The sequence below is a fragment of the Xiphophorus hellerii genome, chromosome 16 (genome assembly GCF_003331165.1).
Source record: "Xiphophorus hellerii strain 12219 chromosome 16, Xiphophorus_hellerii-4.1, whole genome shotgun sequence".
NCBI lineage: Eukaryota > Metazoa > Chordata > Actinopteri > Cyprinodontiformes > Poeciliidae > Xiphophorus > Xiphophorus hellerii.
Genome location: NC_045687.1, coordinates 25,263,177 through 25,285,169, shown reverse-complemented (window position 1 = coordinate 25,285,169; position 21,993 = coordinate 25,263,177). Strand labels below are relative to the sequence as shown.

Genomic DNA, 21,993 nt, shown 5'->3' with positions numbered 1-21,993 from the left:
AAACATCTTCTCGGGCTTCTTAGGTCGGGGTTGTTGGAATGATTTCAGTGAATACAATGAAATCTGCAAATAAACAGATAAATGATTTGCGCATTCCTCATTGCGCACTGTGGATCAGACAGAATGTTGAATGAACAGACAGCCGAATCTCCGTTGTGAAAAAACAGCTTGTTCGTTTCACATCGCAGCGAAGTCAGTTATCAGAGGTTGTTCAATTTTTACAGAATGTTATCAAGGAGATCAGACTGAAGAAGAACTACTTTTATTATGTAAATAATAAATAAGGATGAAGCAGATTAGTAATGAAAACTTAATCTGGCAGCGTTGAACTGGACTGTTTTGGAATTAAGTTGTCTGAATCGGATTTCTTTAAATTGAATGTATTTGTTTTATCGTTGGAAATTAATTGTTTATATATTTATCATTTTAGGGCTGCACAGTGACGCAGTTGGTATCACTGTTGCCTTAAAGAAAGAAAGTCCTGGGTTTGACTTTTAGTCCCTGCAGACTGCATATGGTTTGAATTTGTGCAACATACCTGAATGATAAAATTTGTGGGTTTTTAGCTTTATTTATGAAAAAAACAATCCCTCAATAATTGGCTATCTTTTCACACCCCAAATGTGGAAGGTTATGTGTTAGTTTTGAAAATCAGACAGAAAATCACCTATTTTTGTAAATGCAGCACAGCGTGGCGTCACCCAGCTGCAGGTGTGCAGGCCGTTAAGACGTCGACGTTTGCCGCATTGCGAATGGAGCCAACAGCCTTTTCCTTCAGTCTGTTGTCAAACGACGACACCGTCTCTCTTCTTTATAAACGAATTCCATGGATTTTAGTATCAATAACTTAGCTTGTTGCTCAAAGAATTACAGATGTAACCAAAAAGTCCCGCAGTTCATCACCACCGAGGTTACCGCACAAATCTGTTCTGGCGCAGAAGTAATGATGGTTATGCAAACAATTCAAAATGTTTCCCTTGCATTTTAAAAGGAGGTGCTGTGTGCGCGTTATCAACAAAGAACAGTCAAACAATCTAACACCAAAAATGATCGATGTTTACTGCAGTGTTTACATTCAACAGCGGGCCGTAGACATAGGATGTGTTGACATATAACCTTCATGGCTCTTTCACTTCATTCTAACTGAGTTTCGAACCTTTTGACTATGTTTGGTGCAAACTGAAAAAGGCAAATATAGCTGGCCTCACTGTGTAAGAACACGTCTGGAGCTATTAAAAGAGAATCCGAAGAGCAAAATAGAAACGCGAGCTCCTTCCCTTTGTTTGTCTGCTGTGAACTCGTCTTTGCAGAGGCAGAAGAAGAAAATGGCCGCTGAGAGAAGGAGTGAAAGACGAAAAGCAGCTCCCCTCCAGCAGGAGTCCATGAAGAAATGCAATAAATTCCTTGTTGTTTTATGAAAATTTACAACTTTGTGATACAAGTTTATGAGTGGTCGTGCATGGGGATTGGACGGCGAGCTGGTCATGTGGACGCGCTTAACGTGAACATGAACTTTTTATGATTTCCCAAGTGGCTATAATGCTGCAGCGCTGCTCTCCGGCCCGAACAGCCGCCCTCTCCTCCCCTGCTTCGGCCGAACCTCGCAAGCAACCGAGCCGAACCTCGTCCAGCGGACAAATAAAACTAAGCTTATATCGAACCGAAGTGCTTATTAACAACAGTGATCGTGACTGCAGAGAAGAGAGGAGCAGAGACTGACAACAATCCGCCTTCCTCCTCCTTCTCCACCCGCTCCTCTTCCTCCATGGCTCCGCTTTCCGGCGACTCTGGACTGACGGTCAGAAGAGAGGACAGCAGAGTCCATCCCTGGAGACACAATACCGGAGACTGAATCTGTTTTTGTGTTTTTTTTGCTTATTTGTTTGTTTGTTTGAATTTGACATTACGCTTGATGATTAGCAGTAGAATAGGGGCGATGACAGTAGATGACAGGAGTGTTTTCATGTCTCGACGTCTCCTCGGTGACATCAGAGGATCTGCTAATCCACCTCTCCCTCGCCTTCACCTCCGCTTCCTCACAGACCGGGTAAGATGCTGCCTCCTGTCCTTCCAGCAAGCCGCCGCGGGGAGCTGCAGGTGAGTTCGAATTCTCGGCGCAGAGGGAACGCGCATTGTTCCCGCATGCAGTTCTTAAAGAAACAACGTGAAATAACAAGAAAACTGTGAGACTGAGCTTTGTGGAAACCTTCCTAATTCCGGGTGATGGGTAAAAGTTCGGATGAGCCGCAAGTGAATCGCTTCCGTGTTGGATTAGACTCTGGGGTTGTTTTCCCAGATGAAATGGCCTCTTCTAAATGATGGGATTAGGTGTGGAGAGGCCATATACTGATGGAAACGCGACGGCTTGGATTCCGGGCGTGTTCGTGAGAAACTAATGCTGGCTTTGATGTTGGAACAGGTGCTGCGGATTTGACACTTCAGAACTGTTAAATCAGACGAAAGGAGACGGTTAGACTGTTCATTTGCATCTGTATGTGTCAGAATGTGGCCGGACCTGATCGGGACTGTCTCTCTGCTTTAGCTAATATCTCTTTATCTGCACTTTGAAACTTTTTCACGTCCAGAGAACAGAAAAGAACTTCCAGGTTCTTTCAGGCGTTTCACATCCTGTGTGTGTGGGGGAGTGGGGGTGTATGTGTGGGTGTATGTGTGAGTGTGTGTGTACAGGAACGCTGCTCTGTCCGTTCTAGCACTTTTATGACTGTTTCCCCACTCATTTCCTCCTGTGGGTGGCCGGTGTGTTTTCTGTAGCTTCTGTGGTCAGAATACCACCCATCATCCCGTGTCACCTTCCCACCCTCAGTCACGAACAGACCTGCTGCTCTGTCTCTCTGCTTTCCGCTGTGCTGCCATCTCAGATCCCAACACCTTCCCTGAGCCGAGTCTGTAAATCTCCACAGAAACAAATATTCACATATTAAACCAGACAAAACAACTCGGTGTTTAGAATGATCTCCAACACATAACGGCAACAAAACAGAGCACGTGCGCTTTCATTTTCTAAATACACGGTGAGCAAAACGAATTGTTTCTATTATTAATTCTAAACTTATTTTATAACGTTTTACAAATGGGAGGCTCAAAACAATCAGCATCGTTAAGGTGAGCGGAAGGTTTTTGTGTTTTGGTTTGGGAGAAATCATTTCCCTTCTTTCTAAAACACAACAGTTACCTCTGTCCTTTACAAATATGATGAATAAAAAAATGAGGCATCTTAAACATGATTACATTATAGGTGCGATGGCAGACTACAGCTTTCTTTCTCTTTCCTCTTTTCTTCCTTTTCGTTTTCCTTCTTTTCTTTTCTTTCTTCCTTTTTTCTTTCTCTATTTCAATATTGGTTTGTGCGTGTGGTGGGGAAAATGTTCTTTTTGCAATTTAGTCTTACAATTTCTAAATATAACGCTGCAGAATTTGTTTTACCTGACAAACAACGAACAAGAAACGTGACGCTGCTTTAGACAGACAGACAGACAGACAGACAGACAGACAGACAGACAGACAGACAGACAGACAGACAGACAGACAGACTACCTGACTGACTGACTGACTGACTGTCTGCCTTTATAAGTGAAGCTGTTCTAACAAAATGCTCTGGCGCCATCTAGCGTCTCATTGGAAATATCATATGTGGTCACATCTAGACTCTTTGTTCACATTGAGAGGTGAAATATCTGCCTCGCGAGGATATATTAGTTTGTGGTTTCTATGTCTTTTTTTTTTTTTTTTTTACTGTTGATTGCTGTTGTGTTTGACTTCAATGACAACAAAACCGACTTGCTGGACAGACAGACAGACTCTTACTTGCTTCCTTCACTGTTTGCAGTTGTGGTGGAAATAAACATGCTCCCACGTCTTACTATAAAGCATGTGTTGTGTTGATTGCTTAGATCCATTCGGTCGAAATGAGAAATATACTGAGACTTTGGACATAGCAGCAGCGAGTTAATCGATTCTACATCTTTGAATCCAGGGTAAGTTCTCAGAATCTGCTCTTTCCGTCGATACTGACACAGAATAGTCCCACGTACTGTTTAATTGTTTGTTAATGAACACGAATAAGAACAATGTTCTATAAAGCGTTCAAAGATGCGCGCGTGTGAGCTCCTCTGTGTGTGTGCATGCGTGTGTATAACGAATCATTTATGGAGAACCCACATCGATTTTTAAATCACAAGCGCAGCGGCTGATGAATCTTCTTTTTATGTAGAATTCCAAATTTCAATTGAAATTCAAACTTTGAAGCTGAATTTTGATCTGCAGGGGATGGAGGTTATTTATTTATCCTGCGCCAATGTCCACTATTATTATTATTATTATTATTATTATTATTATTATTATTATTACACGTTTTTATATTTTATTTATTTATTTTTAGAAAAAAAAATACAAGCTTGCAGAGCAGCATTCATTCCAAGTTAACATTTAACCTCCGGTTCGCTTGAGAAGCTGGAGGGCTGCTCCAGTTGCTGATCGTCCGGTGAAGTGATCCGGAGCAGGAGTTCAGGGTGATGCAGATGAGGCTCAGCCGCTTGTCGCTGCCTGGAAACAATTTATACATTAAGACAAAAAACGCGCAAGTAAGGCCGTTTCTGTGAGTTTGTCATTAACTCACGTAGGCGAGGTCAGTTAGAGGGGGCTCTAGCACACACACACACACACACACACACACACACACCCACACACACGCACACAACACACACACCCCTGTTCATTAAAGTGTATTGATCCTTCTTTCAGCACTATGGAATCTTGTTGTGTGTTGGCCACGATATAAAAATAAGACAATCTTGGTATCTTTCCTTTATTCTTTATTCTCACACAGGTCGGTTTCGGTTCGTTTTTTCCCCATTAATCTTAAGGTTTAAGGAAACGAGTAATTTATTTTTAAATGTATAAATAGACGCATAATTGGACGGAGCAATGTGAGATATTGTGGAAGATATATAGTGGAAAACATCTCTATACGGAGAAAAGTGCTGCAGCTGATATGAAGCAATCTGTTCGGTGCATGCATGCATTCCTCTGAACAGAACATTTATCCATCTGCTGCTTCCAGCGGCTCTGTTTTCACTTCGCCGCCATCTCTCGACTTTACAAGGAGTCATAAAGAGCAATAAAGCCATAAAATCTCCGATGTCTTGCGCGCGCACACTAAACACACCCACGCACACAGACGGGAGAAAAGAAGAGCCATAAAGCCATAAAATAGAGGTCCGACTCTTTTAGCTTTAATTGTCACTGATCTCTGAAGTTTCTCACATTCCTGGGCTTCCTTCAGCGGCCCTCAGATGTTTACACTGAAGTTAACACAGACACACACGTCTGATTTACTGCGCAGAAATACAGCCAGCTTAACAAGTATATCCGTTGGAAAAGTTGAAACGTTCGGGCTTATTATCATCGTTGGAAGTCGTGGGAGTCCAGAGGAGACTGTCTCTAAATGTAGATCCACAAAGAGCAGCAGCTTCACGTTACAGGCTAAATATTGACGGCTTCCCACACTGACAGCCTCCAAAGCTTTCACATGTGCGTAACCCCCTCGAATACTGTGATACATTTCAGAAAGTACAAGCATGACAGAGTTATATATTACGTGGAAATTCCACGCATGTACAACAAACCCAGAAGCGTCTAGTACATTGACAAGACTGTAAACACGTAAGCGTTTTTATTCTCATAATGTTCCAGTCTAAACCAAGGAAAAAGGCCTGATATAAAAAACATGTCATGGCTGAACGTTTCTCAAGATGCATTTTAACAGGATGTGCGTATAAGTAAATCGTAAGCCAAGGAAAATACAGTTTGAGCCCCATCCACAACAAAACAACAACAACACAACAACAACAAACCAATAATAATAATAATAATAATAATGATGATGATGATGATGATGATGATGATGATGATGATGATGATGATGATGATGATATAATAATAATAATAATAATAATAATAATAATAATAATAATAATAATAATAATAATAATAATAATAATTGATACATGCTGTTAACGTAAGATAATAGAAGTGACACAGCAAAATATGAAAGCCATAATATTTAGTGTGCTTCACTTATATATTCATTTATTGTAAATAAAAAGCTGCTGGGCTAACAGTTAAGCGGCTCTGCGTCGATCTGAAGGACAAGTCTGAGTTGAACACGGCAGCACAGTGAAAGTATTTCTAAAGAGTGGTTCTGTATGTTCCCCTTCCGCTGGCACTACTGAAAACACGGTGCTGTTTTGGGTCCAAAAGCTCCAAGCTGCTTGCAGAACTCTCCATTTCTCTGCCGTTTGATGCTTTTTGCCTCCCGACTGTCCGACACACCTGCAACGACACACAGCAGTCTGTACTGCAACACGCGTCTCTTCAGCACTAACTAGGAAGCCGCACCGATTGTAAGGCTTGAAATGAAAGAATCGTGTTTTGAAATCCAGTTTAATGAGGTTATCGGTTAACCTGAGACGGTCTGAACATTTAAACATTTAAACATTTAAAGTCAGCAGCAACAACAAACCAGAAATCATTCATCGACTGAGGATTTCTTTATATGATCTGTATAACTGGGTCAAAAACTTTCTTAACAATTTATAAAATTGGTTTATAAACAAATTTTATACATTATTATATTTGAAATAAACCTCATGCAATATAGGTTTATTTACATAACACATTTCATCAACAGGCAGTTAAATGTGCTTTACAGGTAAAAACAAAACAAAAAAAAACATAAAACAACATTTAAGCAACAAACATTACATTTTCTCAAATGTCATAAAAATAATCAAAATCCTCATCATACAATATTGGAATGAAGACTAGAATTAATGAATGTTCCAGTCATTATTAATAAAAGTCAAGTATAGATACCTGGATTTTTAAGGTTAATTTAAATGAACTCAATGTTTTACTATTGTTGCCGTGTTTTTGCAGTTTATTACAGATTAGTGACGCATGATGACCCTCCATGCCGACTTGCAATTATAGCTTCATGCGGCAGACCTGTTAGGTTTTTTGATTAGTTTTGTTTTGGAGTAACTTTGGTTCATTTTTACATTCTGCAGCCTGTTTGTAACACGAGAAAAGCCAAGCAAGCAGCATCGGCAAAGTTGCTCGTTAAGTTGAAAAAGTTCTGATTGGATTTTTATTTTCGCTACGTTTGGAAAACACTGACAGGAAGAGGTAAAGAATTAGTCATTTCTAAATAAATTAAAATTAATCTTTATGTTAGTTTTCCAACAAATGAGTCATCCATCATCTTTTCACTTTTTAAATGATGACTCGTTTGTTGGAAAAAAATTTTGACCTGTTGACCTGTTTTGATTCTGCATGTCCGATGATTTATTTCACTTCACACCACATGTTAACGTTTTAAAATTAACATCACTGCTTATTGTCGTCATAACCGTAAATACTAAATTAGATGTCGGAATATGGAACTATGTGGAACCTGTTCCGGGTTTTAAAATGACCCATCACTAACGCAAAAGGATTATAGCTAATACAATAACAGTGTTACCGTCCTGTCTGTCCCCCGGCTGCAGGCCATCCCTGTCCTTTTCCAAGAGTCGCTGCTTATCAATGATTAGACCCCAGTCAGCTCCAAAACAATTTGGCTGCTTCCCGTTCCCACAAAGCGGGGAGGAAACAGAGCGTCCTGCCGGGGAGAGAGGGAGTACGGTCGAGAAAGAGGCCAGGAGAGGGGAGGTGGAGGTCAAAAAGTAAAAAGTAAGTTAAAAAGAAAGGTTGCAAATTTCAAATTCAGGTGGTCCAGCAAGAAACGCGAAAATTAGGCTGAAGTTATTGAGCTTCCCAGACATCTCTGAATGGCGTCTTTAATAAGAACTTGGCTTCTTGGGAATGCACTGGGTGGGAGAGTAAAGTAAAAGCAAAAAATAGAGTCTTTGTGTCGATTTATCAGTCGGACTGTCTGTAGTTTGGCCACGGGGACAAGCCGCAGCCTGTGGAGGAAACAAAGAGAGACACAGAGAAGAAGACTTATTTATGGTTGCGGTTATTTTACAACCTCACTGACACACATTCGGCTTGAAAGTTTCTTTCTATTTTTCCTTCTGTCCTTTGTTCTTTCTTTCTTTCCTCCTTCCTTCCTTTTTTTCTTCCTTTCTTTTTTCCTTCCTTCCTTTCTTTCCGTCTTTATTTATTTTAACAAAGAAAATTATCGGTGTCTGCTGGTGTGGTGTGTGTGCTGAGTGTGTGTGCTGAGTGTGTGAGGTGACTTGGTGGTGTTAATGTGCAGTGTACATGTACGACACATAGTTCTTTTGATTTTACTTAAGTTTTCATTTCGCTATGCTGAGTTCGGACAAAACAAAAATGAGGCACGATGAAGTGTAAAAGATGGCAGTCTAGTCTTTAGCTGTGAATGCTCCTCCACGCAGAACTCCTGAAATCATAAAAAAACAATAATTCTCACTGTTAAAATAATTATTATTTGTCAGACCTCAAAGTCAACTATAGATGAATAGAATCCAAAAAGTTCCTCTTCTATATTCACATTTCATTTACATGTTATCTAGAGGACTTGAATTCAGTCATTTGTTCACGTCTCTCGTTAGATTCTAATATATACTTTGGGGTAAATTGCTTGATTCCTTTGCCATTTTAAAGAGTGCTGGTGTAATCAGTGTCATTGAAACGAATAAAAAATTGATTTTTCTGTTTCTTTTCTTCTTCTCCTCTTACCTTTCAGACTAATCAGTGTCACAGCTCAGGAACATAATCATTCACAGCTCACATAGATCACATATGACCAATTCTAAAAACTGAAGCGGAAGTTTTTGAATCAAAGTCGCCTTCAGACAGCAGAACATGGAACAGACAGCGAGACATTCAGTTCTACAGAAGATTGCCATTAGATCGGCATTTGTTCTGATTAAGAAAAACGAAAGCTTGTGGAAGAGGACACACACGTAGAGTAGCGGGATGTAAATCAACCCAGCGAACAATCACAGCCCACCAATTCCAAAGATTCAAACGTCTAAATGACAGGAAGGGAGAAGAGCCTCCATTCTAAGCTAACTTAGATCCCTACAAACAACACGCAAACATACAGGATGATACACGAGTCGTGTGCGGTCCAGCATGTTGTATTCATACAACAAATTCATTCTGACGCGATGTGTTGGCTATTATCCACAAAGTGCAAAGGATATGTGCTCAGTTTCCTCTGGCGGTGAAGCTTCAGCCCAAACGTGCACACGCACGGTCGGGCTGGCAGGCGCTGGCTGCGGTTTTTATGGGTCCAACATCAGATGAAGGACGACACACAAGAGGAGATACAATCAATTTAACGCGCGGACAATTCCGCTGTGATTGCGCAATCTCACCGGGAGCTGCAGGAAGATTAGAAAGAGAAATGAAATGACAATTAGAAAGGGAGAACGGGAGTGGGAGATTGAAGTAGGGAAATAAGAAAAAAGGGGTGGAGAGGGGGGGGGGGGGGGGGTCGCGGGAGTTCCCAGACCCCCTCCTCTTCCTCCTCCTCTTCTCTCCCAAACGAAAGGAAAAATGAGGTGAACTAATGCCATGCAGAGGAGCTTCCCATTGGTCAGTGTTTGGTCAGCTGGTCTCTGACTCCCCCTATGCTCCTCACCCAATTCCTGTCCCATACACACACATAGACTCTTTCTTGCTACCGAGCCCCCCACCACACACTACCAAAGCACTGGCACCCAGCCACCCAGCTTCACCCTCCTCACCCCTCCTCCCAATCTGCGATAAACTCAGTGATAGCAGCAGCAGCCCGTCGGACTGTGGGCTATAAAACACAACAAATCATAAAGTGCAGGCAGGGAAGGCAGAGGAAGGAGGACGGGAGGAAGAACCGTTAGTCTCGGTCTACTCCTCCTTCTTCTTCTTCTTCATCGCGTTATCATTGTTGTTGTGTTTGTTACGTGCCCTCCTGTGCTCCCCTCTTCTCTTCTTTTCCTCCTTCTTCTCCTTTCCCACTTTTACCAATGAGTTCATATTTTGTGAACTCCTCTTTTCCGGTGATACCGGGAACGGGTGGAGGCGGCCAGACGGCGTCGGCAGAACCATTCCTTGGTCAGATCTCACTTTACTCATCGGGATACGCGGACCATCCGCTCAGACATTACCCAGGGGCAGCGGCTGTCACTGCGGCCGCGGCCGTGGCTTACAGCGCTCACCAGGAGAAATCTTATCCAGCCTCTACCTACTACCAGCAGGCTGCGAACGGAGCGTACAGTGGGCACCGAGTGACGGGGGTGGCAGTTGGGGGCTCGACCGGACCTGGTGCGTGCGACTACGCCACAGCAGCGGCGGCGGCTGCCGCGGCGGCCACGAACTTCTACCGAGACAAGGATCATCCCTGCAGTCTGGATGAACACCAACTTGCTCTGAGCCAAGACGGCATGCATCGCAAAATGGAGTGCGCTGGGCTCGGAGCGAAGGGGCTATTTGGAGAATCCATGGATGACAAGCAAACAGCACCAACTCCGATTTATCCCTGGATGCAGCGGATGAACGCATGCAACGGTGAGTGTTCTCTTCTTCCCTGTTAAACTGACGTTTTGTTTCCTCTGTCAGCCAGCCTTATTCCGTCCTCTTCCTCCTCCTCTTACTGGAGCTGCTTTATAAAGCTCGTTTGTTGGCTTACCAGTCAGTCAAGGCATTGATGTTTTATTGTCCATCATAAAACTGGTTTGTTTGGCTCAACGTCGCAGTTACTTTGTGACCTATTGACTGACGCAGCTACCGGGCAGGGACAGCTAAGTTAAAGCTGTTAAAGCAAAGTCTGGCAGGCATTGATTTCAATGAGGGACAGGAGGAACACCAATATTGTTGTCATTTGCTCATTTTGTTTGCTTCTTCCTGAATGGTATTATTTATAGTATTTTAATGAGTAAATTGCAAAACATTTCTTTACGGTAAAAAACAAAAATCATTCGTTAAGAGAACAGTTTTTCATCCGGTTGATTGAAACAATTCCTGTTTTTGATGAAAAAAAAAATTCATTTGATTTTCTGAAATTCAATCATGCAGTTTTGCACTAAATATAATAAATCCCTGCGCATCGCGTACAGATTATTCAAAACAGGTGCGACGATCGTTTCACTGGGAAAATGCAGGACTGGCAGCGACAGCGAGGACGGGGTGACTTTTTAATGTCAGTGTTGCAGGAAGTACATCAAAGCAAGATTTACACGTGTGCTGATGCTGTATTGCAATCTACAGATTCATATTAACAAGAAGGAAAATGGAATATTGGGTACTGATTAAGGAAAAGTCACTGGTTCATGGCTGCTGTTGCACACGGTCCGTTCAAGAGATTCTTAACTGGAAAAGACGTAGAAAAAACAGCAAGTAAATGGAAAACTGTAAGAAGAGGAAATCTAGAGATCTGATGTAAAGTTACATCTAAAACGAAATCCACAAAAATAGAAACAGGTTGTCTGTGATTTCAATTCTATTTTACATGTTTCTGTTACAACGGTGTGATTTTCCACATGTTCTCTCTCTGATATATTCAAAATCAAAGTGTTGACAACTTTTTAGGCAAGTCATCTGGAGATTTAGAGTGTGGTGGCTTGAACATTTTTCAGTGGTATTCTTAATAAAAATAACTATATTTACTGATGCCTTCTGCTCTTATAAATTGTATCATTAACAGAAGAAACGTTGAACTGATCCTTAAATGATAAAAAAGAGAGAAAGGTTTATATTTAACCGAAATCAAGTGTTCTTCTCAGCGAAATGCGCCATGTGTTTAATCTTTGGTTTAAATACTTAGAGGAATCTAACTCCTCTCGTGATTTTGTCTCTTTCTATCTGCTAGGCACCTTCGGCAGCCCCGGAAGACGCGGCCGGCAGACATACACCCGCTACCAAACCCTGGAGCTGGAGAAGGAATTCCACTTCAACCGGTACCTCACGCGGCGACGGCGCATCGAAATTGCGCACGCGCTCTGCCTCACGGAGCGCCAGATTAAGATCTGGTTCCAGAACCGGAGAATGAAGTGGAAGAAGGAGAACAAGCTCATTAACTCATCTTCTTCCTCCTCTTCCTCCTCTTTCACTCTAAACGGTACAGATGAAGAAGAGAAACGGACGGAGTGAAAGAAAAAAAATGACGTGAGACATTAAAAGCAAGAGAAGGATGGAAGAAAATTCATGCTCCAATGTGTTTTTTAGGTGTGGACATTTTGTGAGCCCACCGCTCCGGTCGTTTCCGTCTGACAGCTCAGCCGTGTGGATCACAAAAAGGAACGAGATGCTTTATTTTCTCTAAAAAGAGTCTCTAAGCGCTGTCTCAGTGAAAACAACGTTCTGACCCACTTTAGATCTGGAGCTGCTTCTTCTTCTATACTTTAAAAACAGAAAAAAAATGCACTCTCCTAAATCCTACATACTTACTAAATGCTGAAACTTTAGGAGGCTATAGGCAGAGTGGCAGCCATGGAAAGTAGATAAAGCAATAAAGAAATAGAAATTACCAGGGACATGAACGGACATGAACTATATATATATATATATATATATATATATATATATATATATATATACATACACCCAAAAATACATATATATATTTTTTCTCTCTCTCTGCATATCGGGTTGTTTTCCATGTAAGTTCAGGATAACAATGAAGCTTCAGGTAATATTGTCGCTTCTGGCTCAGATCGTTTGTTGCCGCATTGCTGATAAATGGTGGGTTATGACGTTTATGGTGTCTCAACAAAAAAACGTGATTTGTAGCATTCCAAAACCTACCTAAGTTATATCGTTTATGACTTTTTTCCTTTTTTTTGTTTTGTTTTGTTTTTATATCTGCCCGGGACGCTTTCCGGTTTGGTCCTTTGTTCTGTTGGCTGTATGTTGTGCGGTGTCTTCGGCTCAACCTGGGATCGTGTTCCACACGTACTAAAAACACGGGAAGGGAGAGGAGTGGATTTATGTCATATGGTGTACATATTGTAGCTAAAGTATACAGATTTAGTCAAGGAGGTGTTCTTTTCGTATTGTGACAATTATTCAACTTGGAAGGTCTTAACGGTCGTTTTCAGCTATTTTCCACTTGGTTGTACAAAAAGTGCGCGGAGGTGTTGACCTACTGATTTTTTTCTCCAAACTACCTAAACACCTTCAGGGAATTGTAAATTTGATTAAATTTGTTGCTTTCTGTTCGTGTTTTTGTCAAGTAAGTATACTACCTATGAGAAATGTACAATAAACTTTAAAGAAGTGTATGCAATGTTTTTTTTTTCTTTTTCGTGTGTTTTTTTTTTTTTTTTTTTTGAGCATAGGGATGCATGTTGGCAGATTTATTAACCAACTCTAACAAAGTACTTCCATACTGTAAGGTTGAAAACAGGTTTATTTCAAGATTTAGTGCTTTTTGTCCGTTCACGTGGATGACTAATAAACCTTTTAGCCTTTTTCATGTAGGCTAAGTGAGAAACATGCAACACATTTAAGGCGCGGGGCTAACGCTGGGAGTGGAGGTTCTATTGCCGGGGCTGGAGGTCCGAGGCTGCGGGGCCAGTTAGGTGGGATGCTCTGCAGGGGAAGTGACGGCGGCGTGAACTAATTAATGAGCAGAGCCAGGCAGAGAAAGCTGACCTGTCCTCAAGCAGGCCAGCCAGACACATTGCACACACACACACACATACACACACCCACACACACCCCCACACACACACACACGGCACCCAAACAAAGTGGACAATGTCCTGGTGACCTTTTGAACTGTGCCTGTCCCCAGAGTGACCGACAAACTGACCTCCATTTGAGTTTCGCTGCTGCAGCACATAGTCAAAAATAAAGCAAATAGTTTCTGTCTTCATCTCATGTGACGCTTCAGCACCTAAACAGGATCACAGACAATCAGCATGCGTTCAGTTCCCAATTCCACTTCTCATCTTCTTTGATATAAAACTTTGTCATGGAATTATATAATAACAGTAGGATTATGGATATTGTTTTTTATTGCAATAATCCCATACTTAGTTGAAAACAAATAAGGAGTTAAAACGTGTTTCGCCTATTGCATTAACATGTTTTAACAGGGAAAAATGTATTTGTTATGGTTCAGTTTTTATATTTTTTTTAACAAATATTGTCATGTTTACTACGAGACATATTATAATAGCAATATCATATAATAAATATCACAGCTAAATAAAAGATGTTTCACTGTCGGTGAGAAGAATGTGAACATGAATAGCCACAGGTAGCAGCTGTGTCCCCCTCACGCTCTCCTCCTACCCCCAGTAGGATGAGAACTGGGATTCATTGCTGTTTAAATTCAACAAGCCTTTTTAGTTTTACTCATTCCATCTTTGACTTTGAAAGTGAACCATCTTAAGAGGTGCTCAAAAACAATAAGACAGCGAAAGACGGTGAAGAGCAGAAACAGTTTTCCTGTGAGTCAAACTAAGACATGCAAAGTACATCACCAGTTGGATGTTGGAAACAGGGTTTAGCATCGGCTTGTTATACATTTCTCCCTTGCCAAATTAAAAAAGAGTTTGTAGGAGTAAGCTTGTATCACAAAATGTTCATTAAGATTCAAAATTACAGTTGCAGCTAAAACAATTCTAAAAGGGAATAGTGTCTTAACATATGAGAACGTTACAGATGAGGAGTTTGTCTTCAAAGAATGTGCCAAGATATTTAGATATGTTGCTCTATGCATGAAGATTCAGTAGCAGTGTTGGACTTCCTTCACAATTTGAGAAAGATTAAGAAATTAAAAGTGGGAATAGATAACGTGTAACGGCGAAATTGTGTGAAATTTGTTTTCAGCTGTTTTCTTACTGCCTGACCTGAAACTTCTCAACTTTGAATTCCTTCACTCTGTTGTCCAGAAAAAATATAGACCAACTAAAAATAATTGATTATTATTATTATTATTATTATTATTATTATTATTATTATTATTATTATTAAGCTTAGATAATGGTAATTATTCATCCGTACCTACATTTTAACATTGTCTCACAGCAGCTGGGTGTCTGGACTGTGGCCTATAACTGCCTATAAAGCAGGATACATTTTTGATTTCCATTCAAACAAAAGAAAAAGTGGAATCTCTGCTCTATTCCCTGCTCTAACCAGTGTGTCAGAGTTGCAAGAAAGCATGAACACTGCATGCTGAGGCCAACTCAGACGCACACAGGCACTGTGGCCTGTAATACATCCTAACCCAGGAATCAACAAATCATAAATCAGTAGATTTCTACCCGGTGTGGCTAACAGAGATCAGGTTTAACATTCCACGACTGCAGCTGAGGACAAAGCAGAGAAAAGCTTAGAAAGGAGGGCGCCATGTGCATAGTACTGTAAAGAAGGACGGAAAAAAAGATGATTAAAAAAATCTTTTATAAAGTTGTGTGAAATATTACTATAGTAAATATGTTTTCCTGTACAAGTCATGGAAGAGATTGGTTTATTGCTCATGCACGAACTAATTCTCTGGTACGCTAAAACACTTTAGGGTGTTTTTTATTTATTTATTTATTTATTTTTACTAAGAAAGATACATCATGAAAAAGTTATGAATACCGTGTGCAGCTGATGAGGAGAATGTTGTAATAATTCATAAAAAGGGAACAAAAAGGAACGTCCTGCACTTGCTGACTTACACATTTATGTTACTTCAATAGTTTTCGAAATATTCCTTTATTATTATTACTATTATTATTATTATTATTATTATTATTATTAGGTGCACGTTATAATAAAGCTACAGTTCTAGTCGTATTTCGATGACGTAATCTCTTCTTGATTATTGTGATTATTCCGGTTAGAAGCATAATAATAATAATAATAATAATAATAATAATAATAATAATAATAATAATAATAATAATAATAATAATGCAAAGGGAGGTAGACTGCAGCGTGTGGTCTTTAGTCTGCGTGTATATAAAGTATTGTTGAGTATTTTTGTTTCGTCTTGCCTCTCTAAAGGTCAGTTAACAGGTCAGACTGGTGGAGCTCATTCCACGGTGTGTCAGTGTGGGAAGATGAGGACACGTGTGGAAGGAATTTGTAGTTTTATAATGACCCAATATGACCCGTTTGAAAGTACCATTAGTTTTTCACTCTGCTCTTCTCCCAGTCCTCCCAATAAGTGCAATAAATTATATTTGCAGTAGGTGGCGCTCTTAATTCACCCCAGCACCTCTTTTAGCCGAAAAAAAGGATGCGCGAAGAGGGAGAAGAGGAGCGGCAGCTTTCCCCCGCCCAAGCCTTTATCATTAGAAACCTCAGAGCATGAATTACCTCTGCAAAGTCATCTGCTAGAATTTACGAGTGGTCTGCAAAATCACGTGACCACACCCCCTCCTTCCCTGTTTCTTTCTCTGTCTCCTCCCTCACCTCACCCCTCACCTCCCCCATGACACACACACACACACACGCATACACACATTTAGATCCAAGAGGCACACACAATCGCCACCCCACCCCCATATTTGGACGGCGCATAGCTAAAAACGAAGTACAGTGCAACGCCATAATTCACTAATACATCATAAATCGTTGAAAGTACCCGCGTTATAACGACCTAGAGAAATCTAACAAATCAAGCCCCCCTCCTCCCGACTACTCAGTTGTTAGCCTGTACTCTGTAAAACAACTAAATGAGTTCTTACTTTGTAAACTCGTTCTCAGGGCGCTACCCGAATGGCCCCGACTATCAGCTGCTAAATTATGGAGCCAGCAACGGCGCAATGAACAGCGGGACGTACAGGGACTCCTCCTCTGCCACAATGCACCATGCGACTGGCTCTTATGGCTACAGCTACAATGGCATGGATCTGACCGTAACCAGCCGAGGAGGGGGGGGCAGCAGAGCCGCAAACACCGGAGGACACTTCGGTGGAGGCTCGGCGGTCGAGGACTCCAGGGGCTTCGGCTTCAGACAGCCGGTCAGTTGCTCGCTTGCTCCCCCGGGAAATTCTCTCTTGGCAGGCGGTCGTGAGAACAGCAAACTGGGCACACAGAGATCGTCTCCCCCCTCAGAGCAACCAGGAAGCAGCAACCTCAGCTCTCCAAACCTGTGTTCACCCACGATGGCCGGCGGCGCGGCGCGGCGCTTCACAGAGATTGAAGACGCTTCACCAGACAGCGAGGACCTGCTCCTTCCTCGGGAAGCCAGTCACGGGAGTAATCCACGGCCCAAAACCGGGCACTCGCAATCTGTTCAGAAACAGGAAGGCAGCCCGGCGGGATCAGCTGCTGGCAGTATGGGCAGCGACGCGCAGACACCCCAGATTTTCCCTTGGATGAGAAAACTGCACATTAGCCATGGTACATTCTGACTCTTGGCTTTACAGTTTACACTTATTTGTATGTTAGAAGTTGACACTGAAAGCTTTGCTGAGAGCCTGTAATAGACGTGAAGTTAGATTCCAGCTTGTGGAGCTTATTTAGGGAGTCTCTGTTTCTTTCCATCTACACAAAATATTTAGCGACAGAAAGCTTTCATGTAATTTGAGTACAATGAAAATTATAAATTGTTTGACAAACAGCAACATTTTTCCCATTTGTCTGCGTCCTTTAGGTATCTTGGGCCTGCGCCGTTTTGTCATTTGTAAAGAGAAATGACAAAACGGGCCACGGTTATTGGTGTCTTCATTTTTGCAAGATTTCATTTTCCCGCTAACTGAATTCTAATTGAAAACTGCAGCCCAACTAAAGAGGACAGGTTGCTTTATCAGACGCAAAATTCTTGCATGATGACCCAACTCCCTTTTATTATTGCACCTTGGAAGCTCTGCTGGGATTATTGTCCCCTTCTGTCGCTTCGCCTTTTTTAAGTCTCACGAAAACGTCATAAATCTGTCAAAGGTAAGGCGAGTTGGACTGCAAAGCCCAACATGCCGGGGAGTACACACAGGACCGGGTGAGGAAAAAAGCAGCAGGGAAACAAAGAATGAGAATATGTCCAGGCTTTAAAGGTGGCTGCCCTTTTAAAAAGTCGGCCTTTATTAGGTGCGGAAACTTTTTTTTAAAAGGTGAGGCAGAGGACGAGGCAATAAAAAACTTAAGGGATCTTGAACGGAGGGACGTGTTAGGTGAGGGTAATCTTTAAAAAAGTAGACAGATTTAAAGGAAAAATTAAAGTATTGAAGAAATATAATTTAAATGTAATATATAGAATTTATATGAAGGGAAGATCTTTTTTTTGTTCCTGTTAATAGCACTTTTGCCTGCACTTTTGTTTTTGCCTGCTGTGCTCTTACTGTTTAGTTTATGCACAGTGATGCAAACACCTGTAGCTACAATGGCAGATGCAGTTAAACAGAAGTTTGATGATTTAGGGCCACACCTTGTCTTTACAAAGCCGCTGTGTAAAACCAGAGTGAACCTGAAAAAATGAGCATCCAATAGGCTCTAAATGTTGCCTATTGCCCCAAACATGTTGTCTGAAGATGCTCGTTTTCTTTTTCATTTTTCTTTTTGTCACACATGGGGCCCTCTGTCCTAACAGCCTTGTGTTCCTTCCAAACCCCTCAGATATGACGGGCCCGGACGGGAAACGGGCGCGGACAGCGTACACCCGCTATCAGACTCTGGAACTGGAGAAGGAATTCCACTTCAACCGGTACCTAACGCGGCGGCGGCGCATTGAGATTGCTCACGCACTCTGTCTCACGGAACGACAGATCAAGATCTGGTTTCAGAACCGGAGGATGAAGTGGAAGAAGGATAACAAGCTGAAAAGCATGACTTTGGCCGCGGCTGGCAGCGCCTTCCAACCGTAGGACTAAAATCCCATTCAAAGAACCTGGTCGTTCAGCTCGATGACTTGTTATCTAAGACTGGAGGGAGGGAGGCAAACAGGACAGACAGCGCAAAGAAATAATAAAAACCAAAAAGAACATCAACATAGAAAACTAAAGAAGAAGGCCTACGGGACTGGAGAAAAACCAGAGCAATGAAGAAAATAGTCCAGGATAAACCGAGACGTCAACTTTTGATTTATAAAACAATGTATGTTCTCAGATTAGAAGCTGTATACAGTACAGCAGCGCAGCACTTTTCATTCGATGACTATAGCGGTGTTTCAGGGCCACAGAGGAAAAATGACTGGTACTCTAATGAACTGACAGCCAACACACAAGCACTACATATATATATATATATATATATATATATATATATATATATATATATATATATATATATATATATATATATATATATATATATTTATGCGTGTGCGTGTATGGTGTGCGTGTGTGTGTGATTGCGTGTATAGTTATACAAAATACCGATTGACCGACTTTAGGTCTTCCTTCCCAGCCTTACTATCTGTATGGTGTGTCTGATGTGTGTCTGACATTATTTCACTTGTCCAGTGGATTATGTTACTGTTGGTAATAATGTTCTTTCTATTGCAACCTCAACTCTTGAACAGGTCCTCTAAGTTATTTCCAGCCACTGAAACTCAACCCCTACTTGTTTAAATCTGCATCCTCCTCCCGTCCACTCACCTTGCCACAGTGTTGTTACTACATCACTGACATCTGCACTCATATTTACTGTGGAAGAAGGAGAAATGTTTGCGCGAGCGTGTTTGTGAATGAGAGTATGTCGATGTGTGCGAATATGTGTATTTGTTTGTTAACAAATTGGCATTCACGTCTCTATCCGTTCTTATTGCTGTATATATAATTGAAATAAGTACAACTGTGCCATATTGTTGTTATTGTAATTTGTTGATTTGTTGGATATGTCATATTTGATGTACACAGATATAGCGACATTTTGGCTGTTTTACTGTTTGCGGTTACTTTACGTGAGTGCGTGGATGTGTTAAATCTGTGTGATAATGTGTCCCTGTAAACTCTGTCAGTGAGCTTTTTGTAGTTATTTGTAACATTGAGTAGAACATAATTATGAATAAAGTTTCTCACTGCAATCCAGACCGGACAGCATAAGGCCTCGGTTTACTATCAAGGAAAGGAAACGTGATGCAGTATGCTGTGGTGCCAAGCTCTCTCCAAAACGTTTACACACCTACGTCATTTTTACACCAAAACGTCACGGTAGTTATATAATTATTACATAATCAATGTCTGATATTTTGCGTTCTGCCAGAATATTATATCTTTACATCGAATTCTCCTAACAGTCTTCTCTATTTTGCAGGCCTGTCTTGGTGCCTAGAAAGTCCATGGAAGCATCTTCATGGATCAAGGTGGTATTCTAGCACAAAGCTGCAGAAAGTACACAGCAAAACACACAACCAGCTGGTCAAAACGGGGCAGTTTTCCTCTCTGTTGCCCTAAAGCGGATACAATAACAAATGATCGGCGGTGGACAAATGCGTCACGTTTCAGCCTTTTCCGCCTTGAACGGATGCTGCTCCCAAAGAAATTAAGTTACCTTCTCCTGGTTTCCACTTGTAAACAACCGAATGAACTTTTAAACTCACCGACTGCTGGTGCAGTTCCCCTGCTTTTCATTCTGAACTACTCGGTAGTCAAATGGGTCCTTCTTCGAGGCTCATCAGGACACAATCTCCTGGCTCTTTTTCGTGTCTGTATGCGTTGGTGTATGAAGACATGCATAGATTTTTTAACTAACCCCTTCCTGGTTTGGGCCACACTATAAAATGGAGGCAGGATTGACATTTACGTGTCAAACAGATGAGGGTTTTTATCTCCAAGTTGGATCGTAAAAATCTGTTCTGATTCCTCTCACTGGCTCTCCTCTGGTCACGTGGGGTCCATAAAGTTAGTTTTATGGTTTAGGGGAGTTGACAATGTACTATGTATTTCACATTCTAGAAAGCAAGTGACGGTTTAACGGCTTTGTGTGGATCCTAAAGGGGTCAGTAAAGTAGAGACACAGGCAAAGAAGCAGTGTGTGCGCTTGCGTGTGTGTGTGTGTGTGTGGGTGTACGTGTGTGTCTGTGAGTGTGTGACAGTGAAAAAGAGAGAAAGAAAGGGGGATAGAGAGAGAACAAGCCTCTATTAGCCGCAGCTGTTCTTGCTCTAGTTCAGACTTGGAGTCCGGAGATCTCTGCTGTGGTCTGCTGTGGACTCTGGGAAGAGCATTGGGAAGGAGAGTCAGGACGCACAGTGAGTGGAATAACGCCTCCCGGTAAGTGGGAGCTAAGTAGAGAGAGGGGTGTGTTTGGTAAAGTGGGAGATGGGGCTGTGTAATTAACGTGTCACTCACTGTGAGCAGTACTCCTGTTTGGAGCGGCCACCAGCTCCGGTGGACTTCAGGTACATGTGACACCTGCTGATGAGGCTGCGAAGGTCCTGAGGTACCAGATGGAGAAAAACTGAAATGGTTGGAGCGCTGCTATCTGTAGACACGTGTCCCTTTAACTTGTAATCTATAAATCTGGCCTGTAGATGCAAGCACCTGGTTGAGGTTTTAGACATGTTTTTTTTTTTTTTCTTTATTCAATTTGTAATGAAATATTCGGAGATCTACTTCAAAGAATTCGTTTAAAGGAAATAAAGTTAATTAGAACAAAAGTGTAAGAAGATGATCACATTTTTGGTGGCACAAAACAAACCGAAAATCTGATCCCTAGCTTCTTCTCGGCCAACCTGATCAATAGTTTTTATGCACAATCACCTTGTGCGCTAAGCTGTTTAAGATAACAATTGAGAATTGTAAAAAAAATTCACATCTCTGCATTCATAAAGATCGCACTATTTAGTGACCTGCGTCAATGGAAAGAAGCGATTTCACACCCAGCCAGTCTGGGTGTGAAATGTAAAAAATGAGAACTTGACGCAAACATTTCAAGGTTCTCCATCTGAAACCTGCTGGGATGTGATTCCTTTCATTCTGAACGCATAAACACATTCTAAACCACAGTAACACAAACCTTAACACACATCCGCAAATACAACTCTAGACCTGACATTATTTTTGTCTCTATTACAAAAAAACAAAAAGTAAAAAAAAAAAAATTAACGGTGCTAGATTCTTCTTGACTTGTACAGCCGG

General features: G+C 41.5%; 3 protein-coding genes across 4 annotated transcripts in view; all 3 read left to right on the top strand.

The window, feature by feature from the left end:
- The first annotated feature begins 1,067 nt into the window (after positions 1-1,067).
- Positions 1,068-18,896, top strand: LOC116735237 (homeobox protein Hox-B5a-like). 2 transcript variants are annotated; one of them, XM_032586986.1, is made up of 3 exons: positions 1,068-2,097; positions 16,684-17,322; positions 18,532-18,896. In XM_032586986.1, the coding sequence occupies exons 2-3, from the start codon at positions 16,743-16,745 to the stop codon at positions 18,777-18,779; spliced, it is 828 nt and encodes a 275-aa protein (XP_032442877.1). In that variant the 5' UTR covers positions 1,068-2,097; positions 16,684-16,742; the 3' UTR covers positions 18,780-18,896. The 2 variants fall into 2 exon arrangements, with proteins under 2 accessions (XP_032442877.1, XP_032442875.1); XM_032586984.1 differs by lacking the exon at positions 1,068-2,097 and having other exon boundaries at positions 16,433-17,322.
- On the top strand, positions 9,480-12,478 carry LOC116735238 (homeobox protein Hox-B6a-like). The gene is made up of 2 exons (XM_032586987.1): positions 9,480-10,542; positions 11,843-12,478. Exons 1-2 carry the CDS (start codon positions 10,002-10,004, stop codon positions 12,121-12,123), a joined length of 822 nt encoding a protein of 273 aa, XP_032442878.1. The 5' UTR covers positions 9,480-10,001; the 3' UTR covers positions 12,124-12,478.
- Positions 18,897-20,605: 1,709 nt separating the features above from the next.
- hoxb3a (homeobox B3a) overlaps positions 20,606-21,993 on the top strand; it is a 49,766-nt gene continuing 48,378 nt past the window's right edge. Inside the window, exon 1 of the mRNA XM_032586978.1 lies at positions 20,606-21,126. The gene's annotated coding sequence lies outside the window, so the exon portion shown is untranslated. The remainder of the gene's footprint in view (positions 21,127-21,993) is intronic.

Coding starts and splice junctions, on each gene's coding strand:
- LOC116735237 (XM_032586984.1), top strand. CDS start 16,653: ATGAGTTCTTACTTTGTAAACTCGTTCTCAGGGCGCTACCCGAATGGC. Junction 17,323..18,531: donor AAAACTGCACATTAGCCATG/GTACATTCTGAC, acceptor CAAACCCCTCAG/ATATGACGGGCCCGGACGGG.
- LOC116735238 (XM_032586987.1), top strand. CDS start 10,002: ATGAGTTCATATTTTGTGAACTCCTCTTTTCCGGTGATACCGGGAACG. Junction 10,543..11,842: donor GCGGATGAACGCATGCAACG/GTGAGTGTTCTC, acceptor TCTATCTGCTAG/GCACCTTCGGCAGCCCCGGA.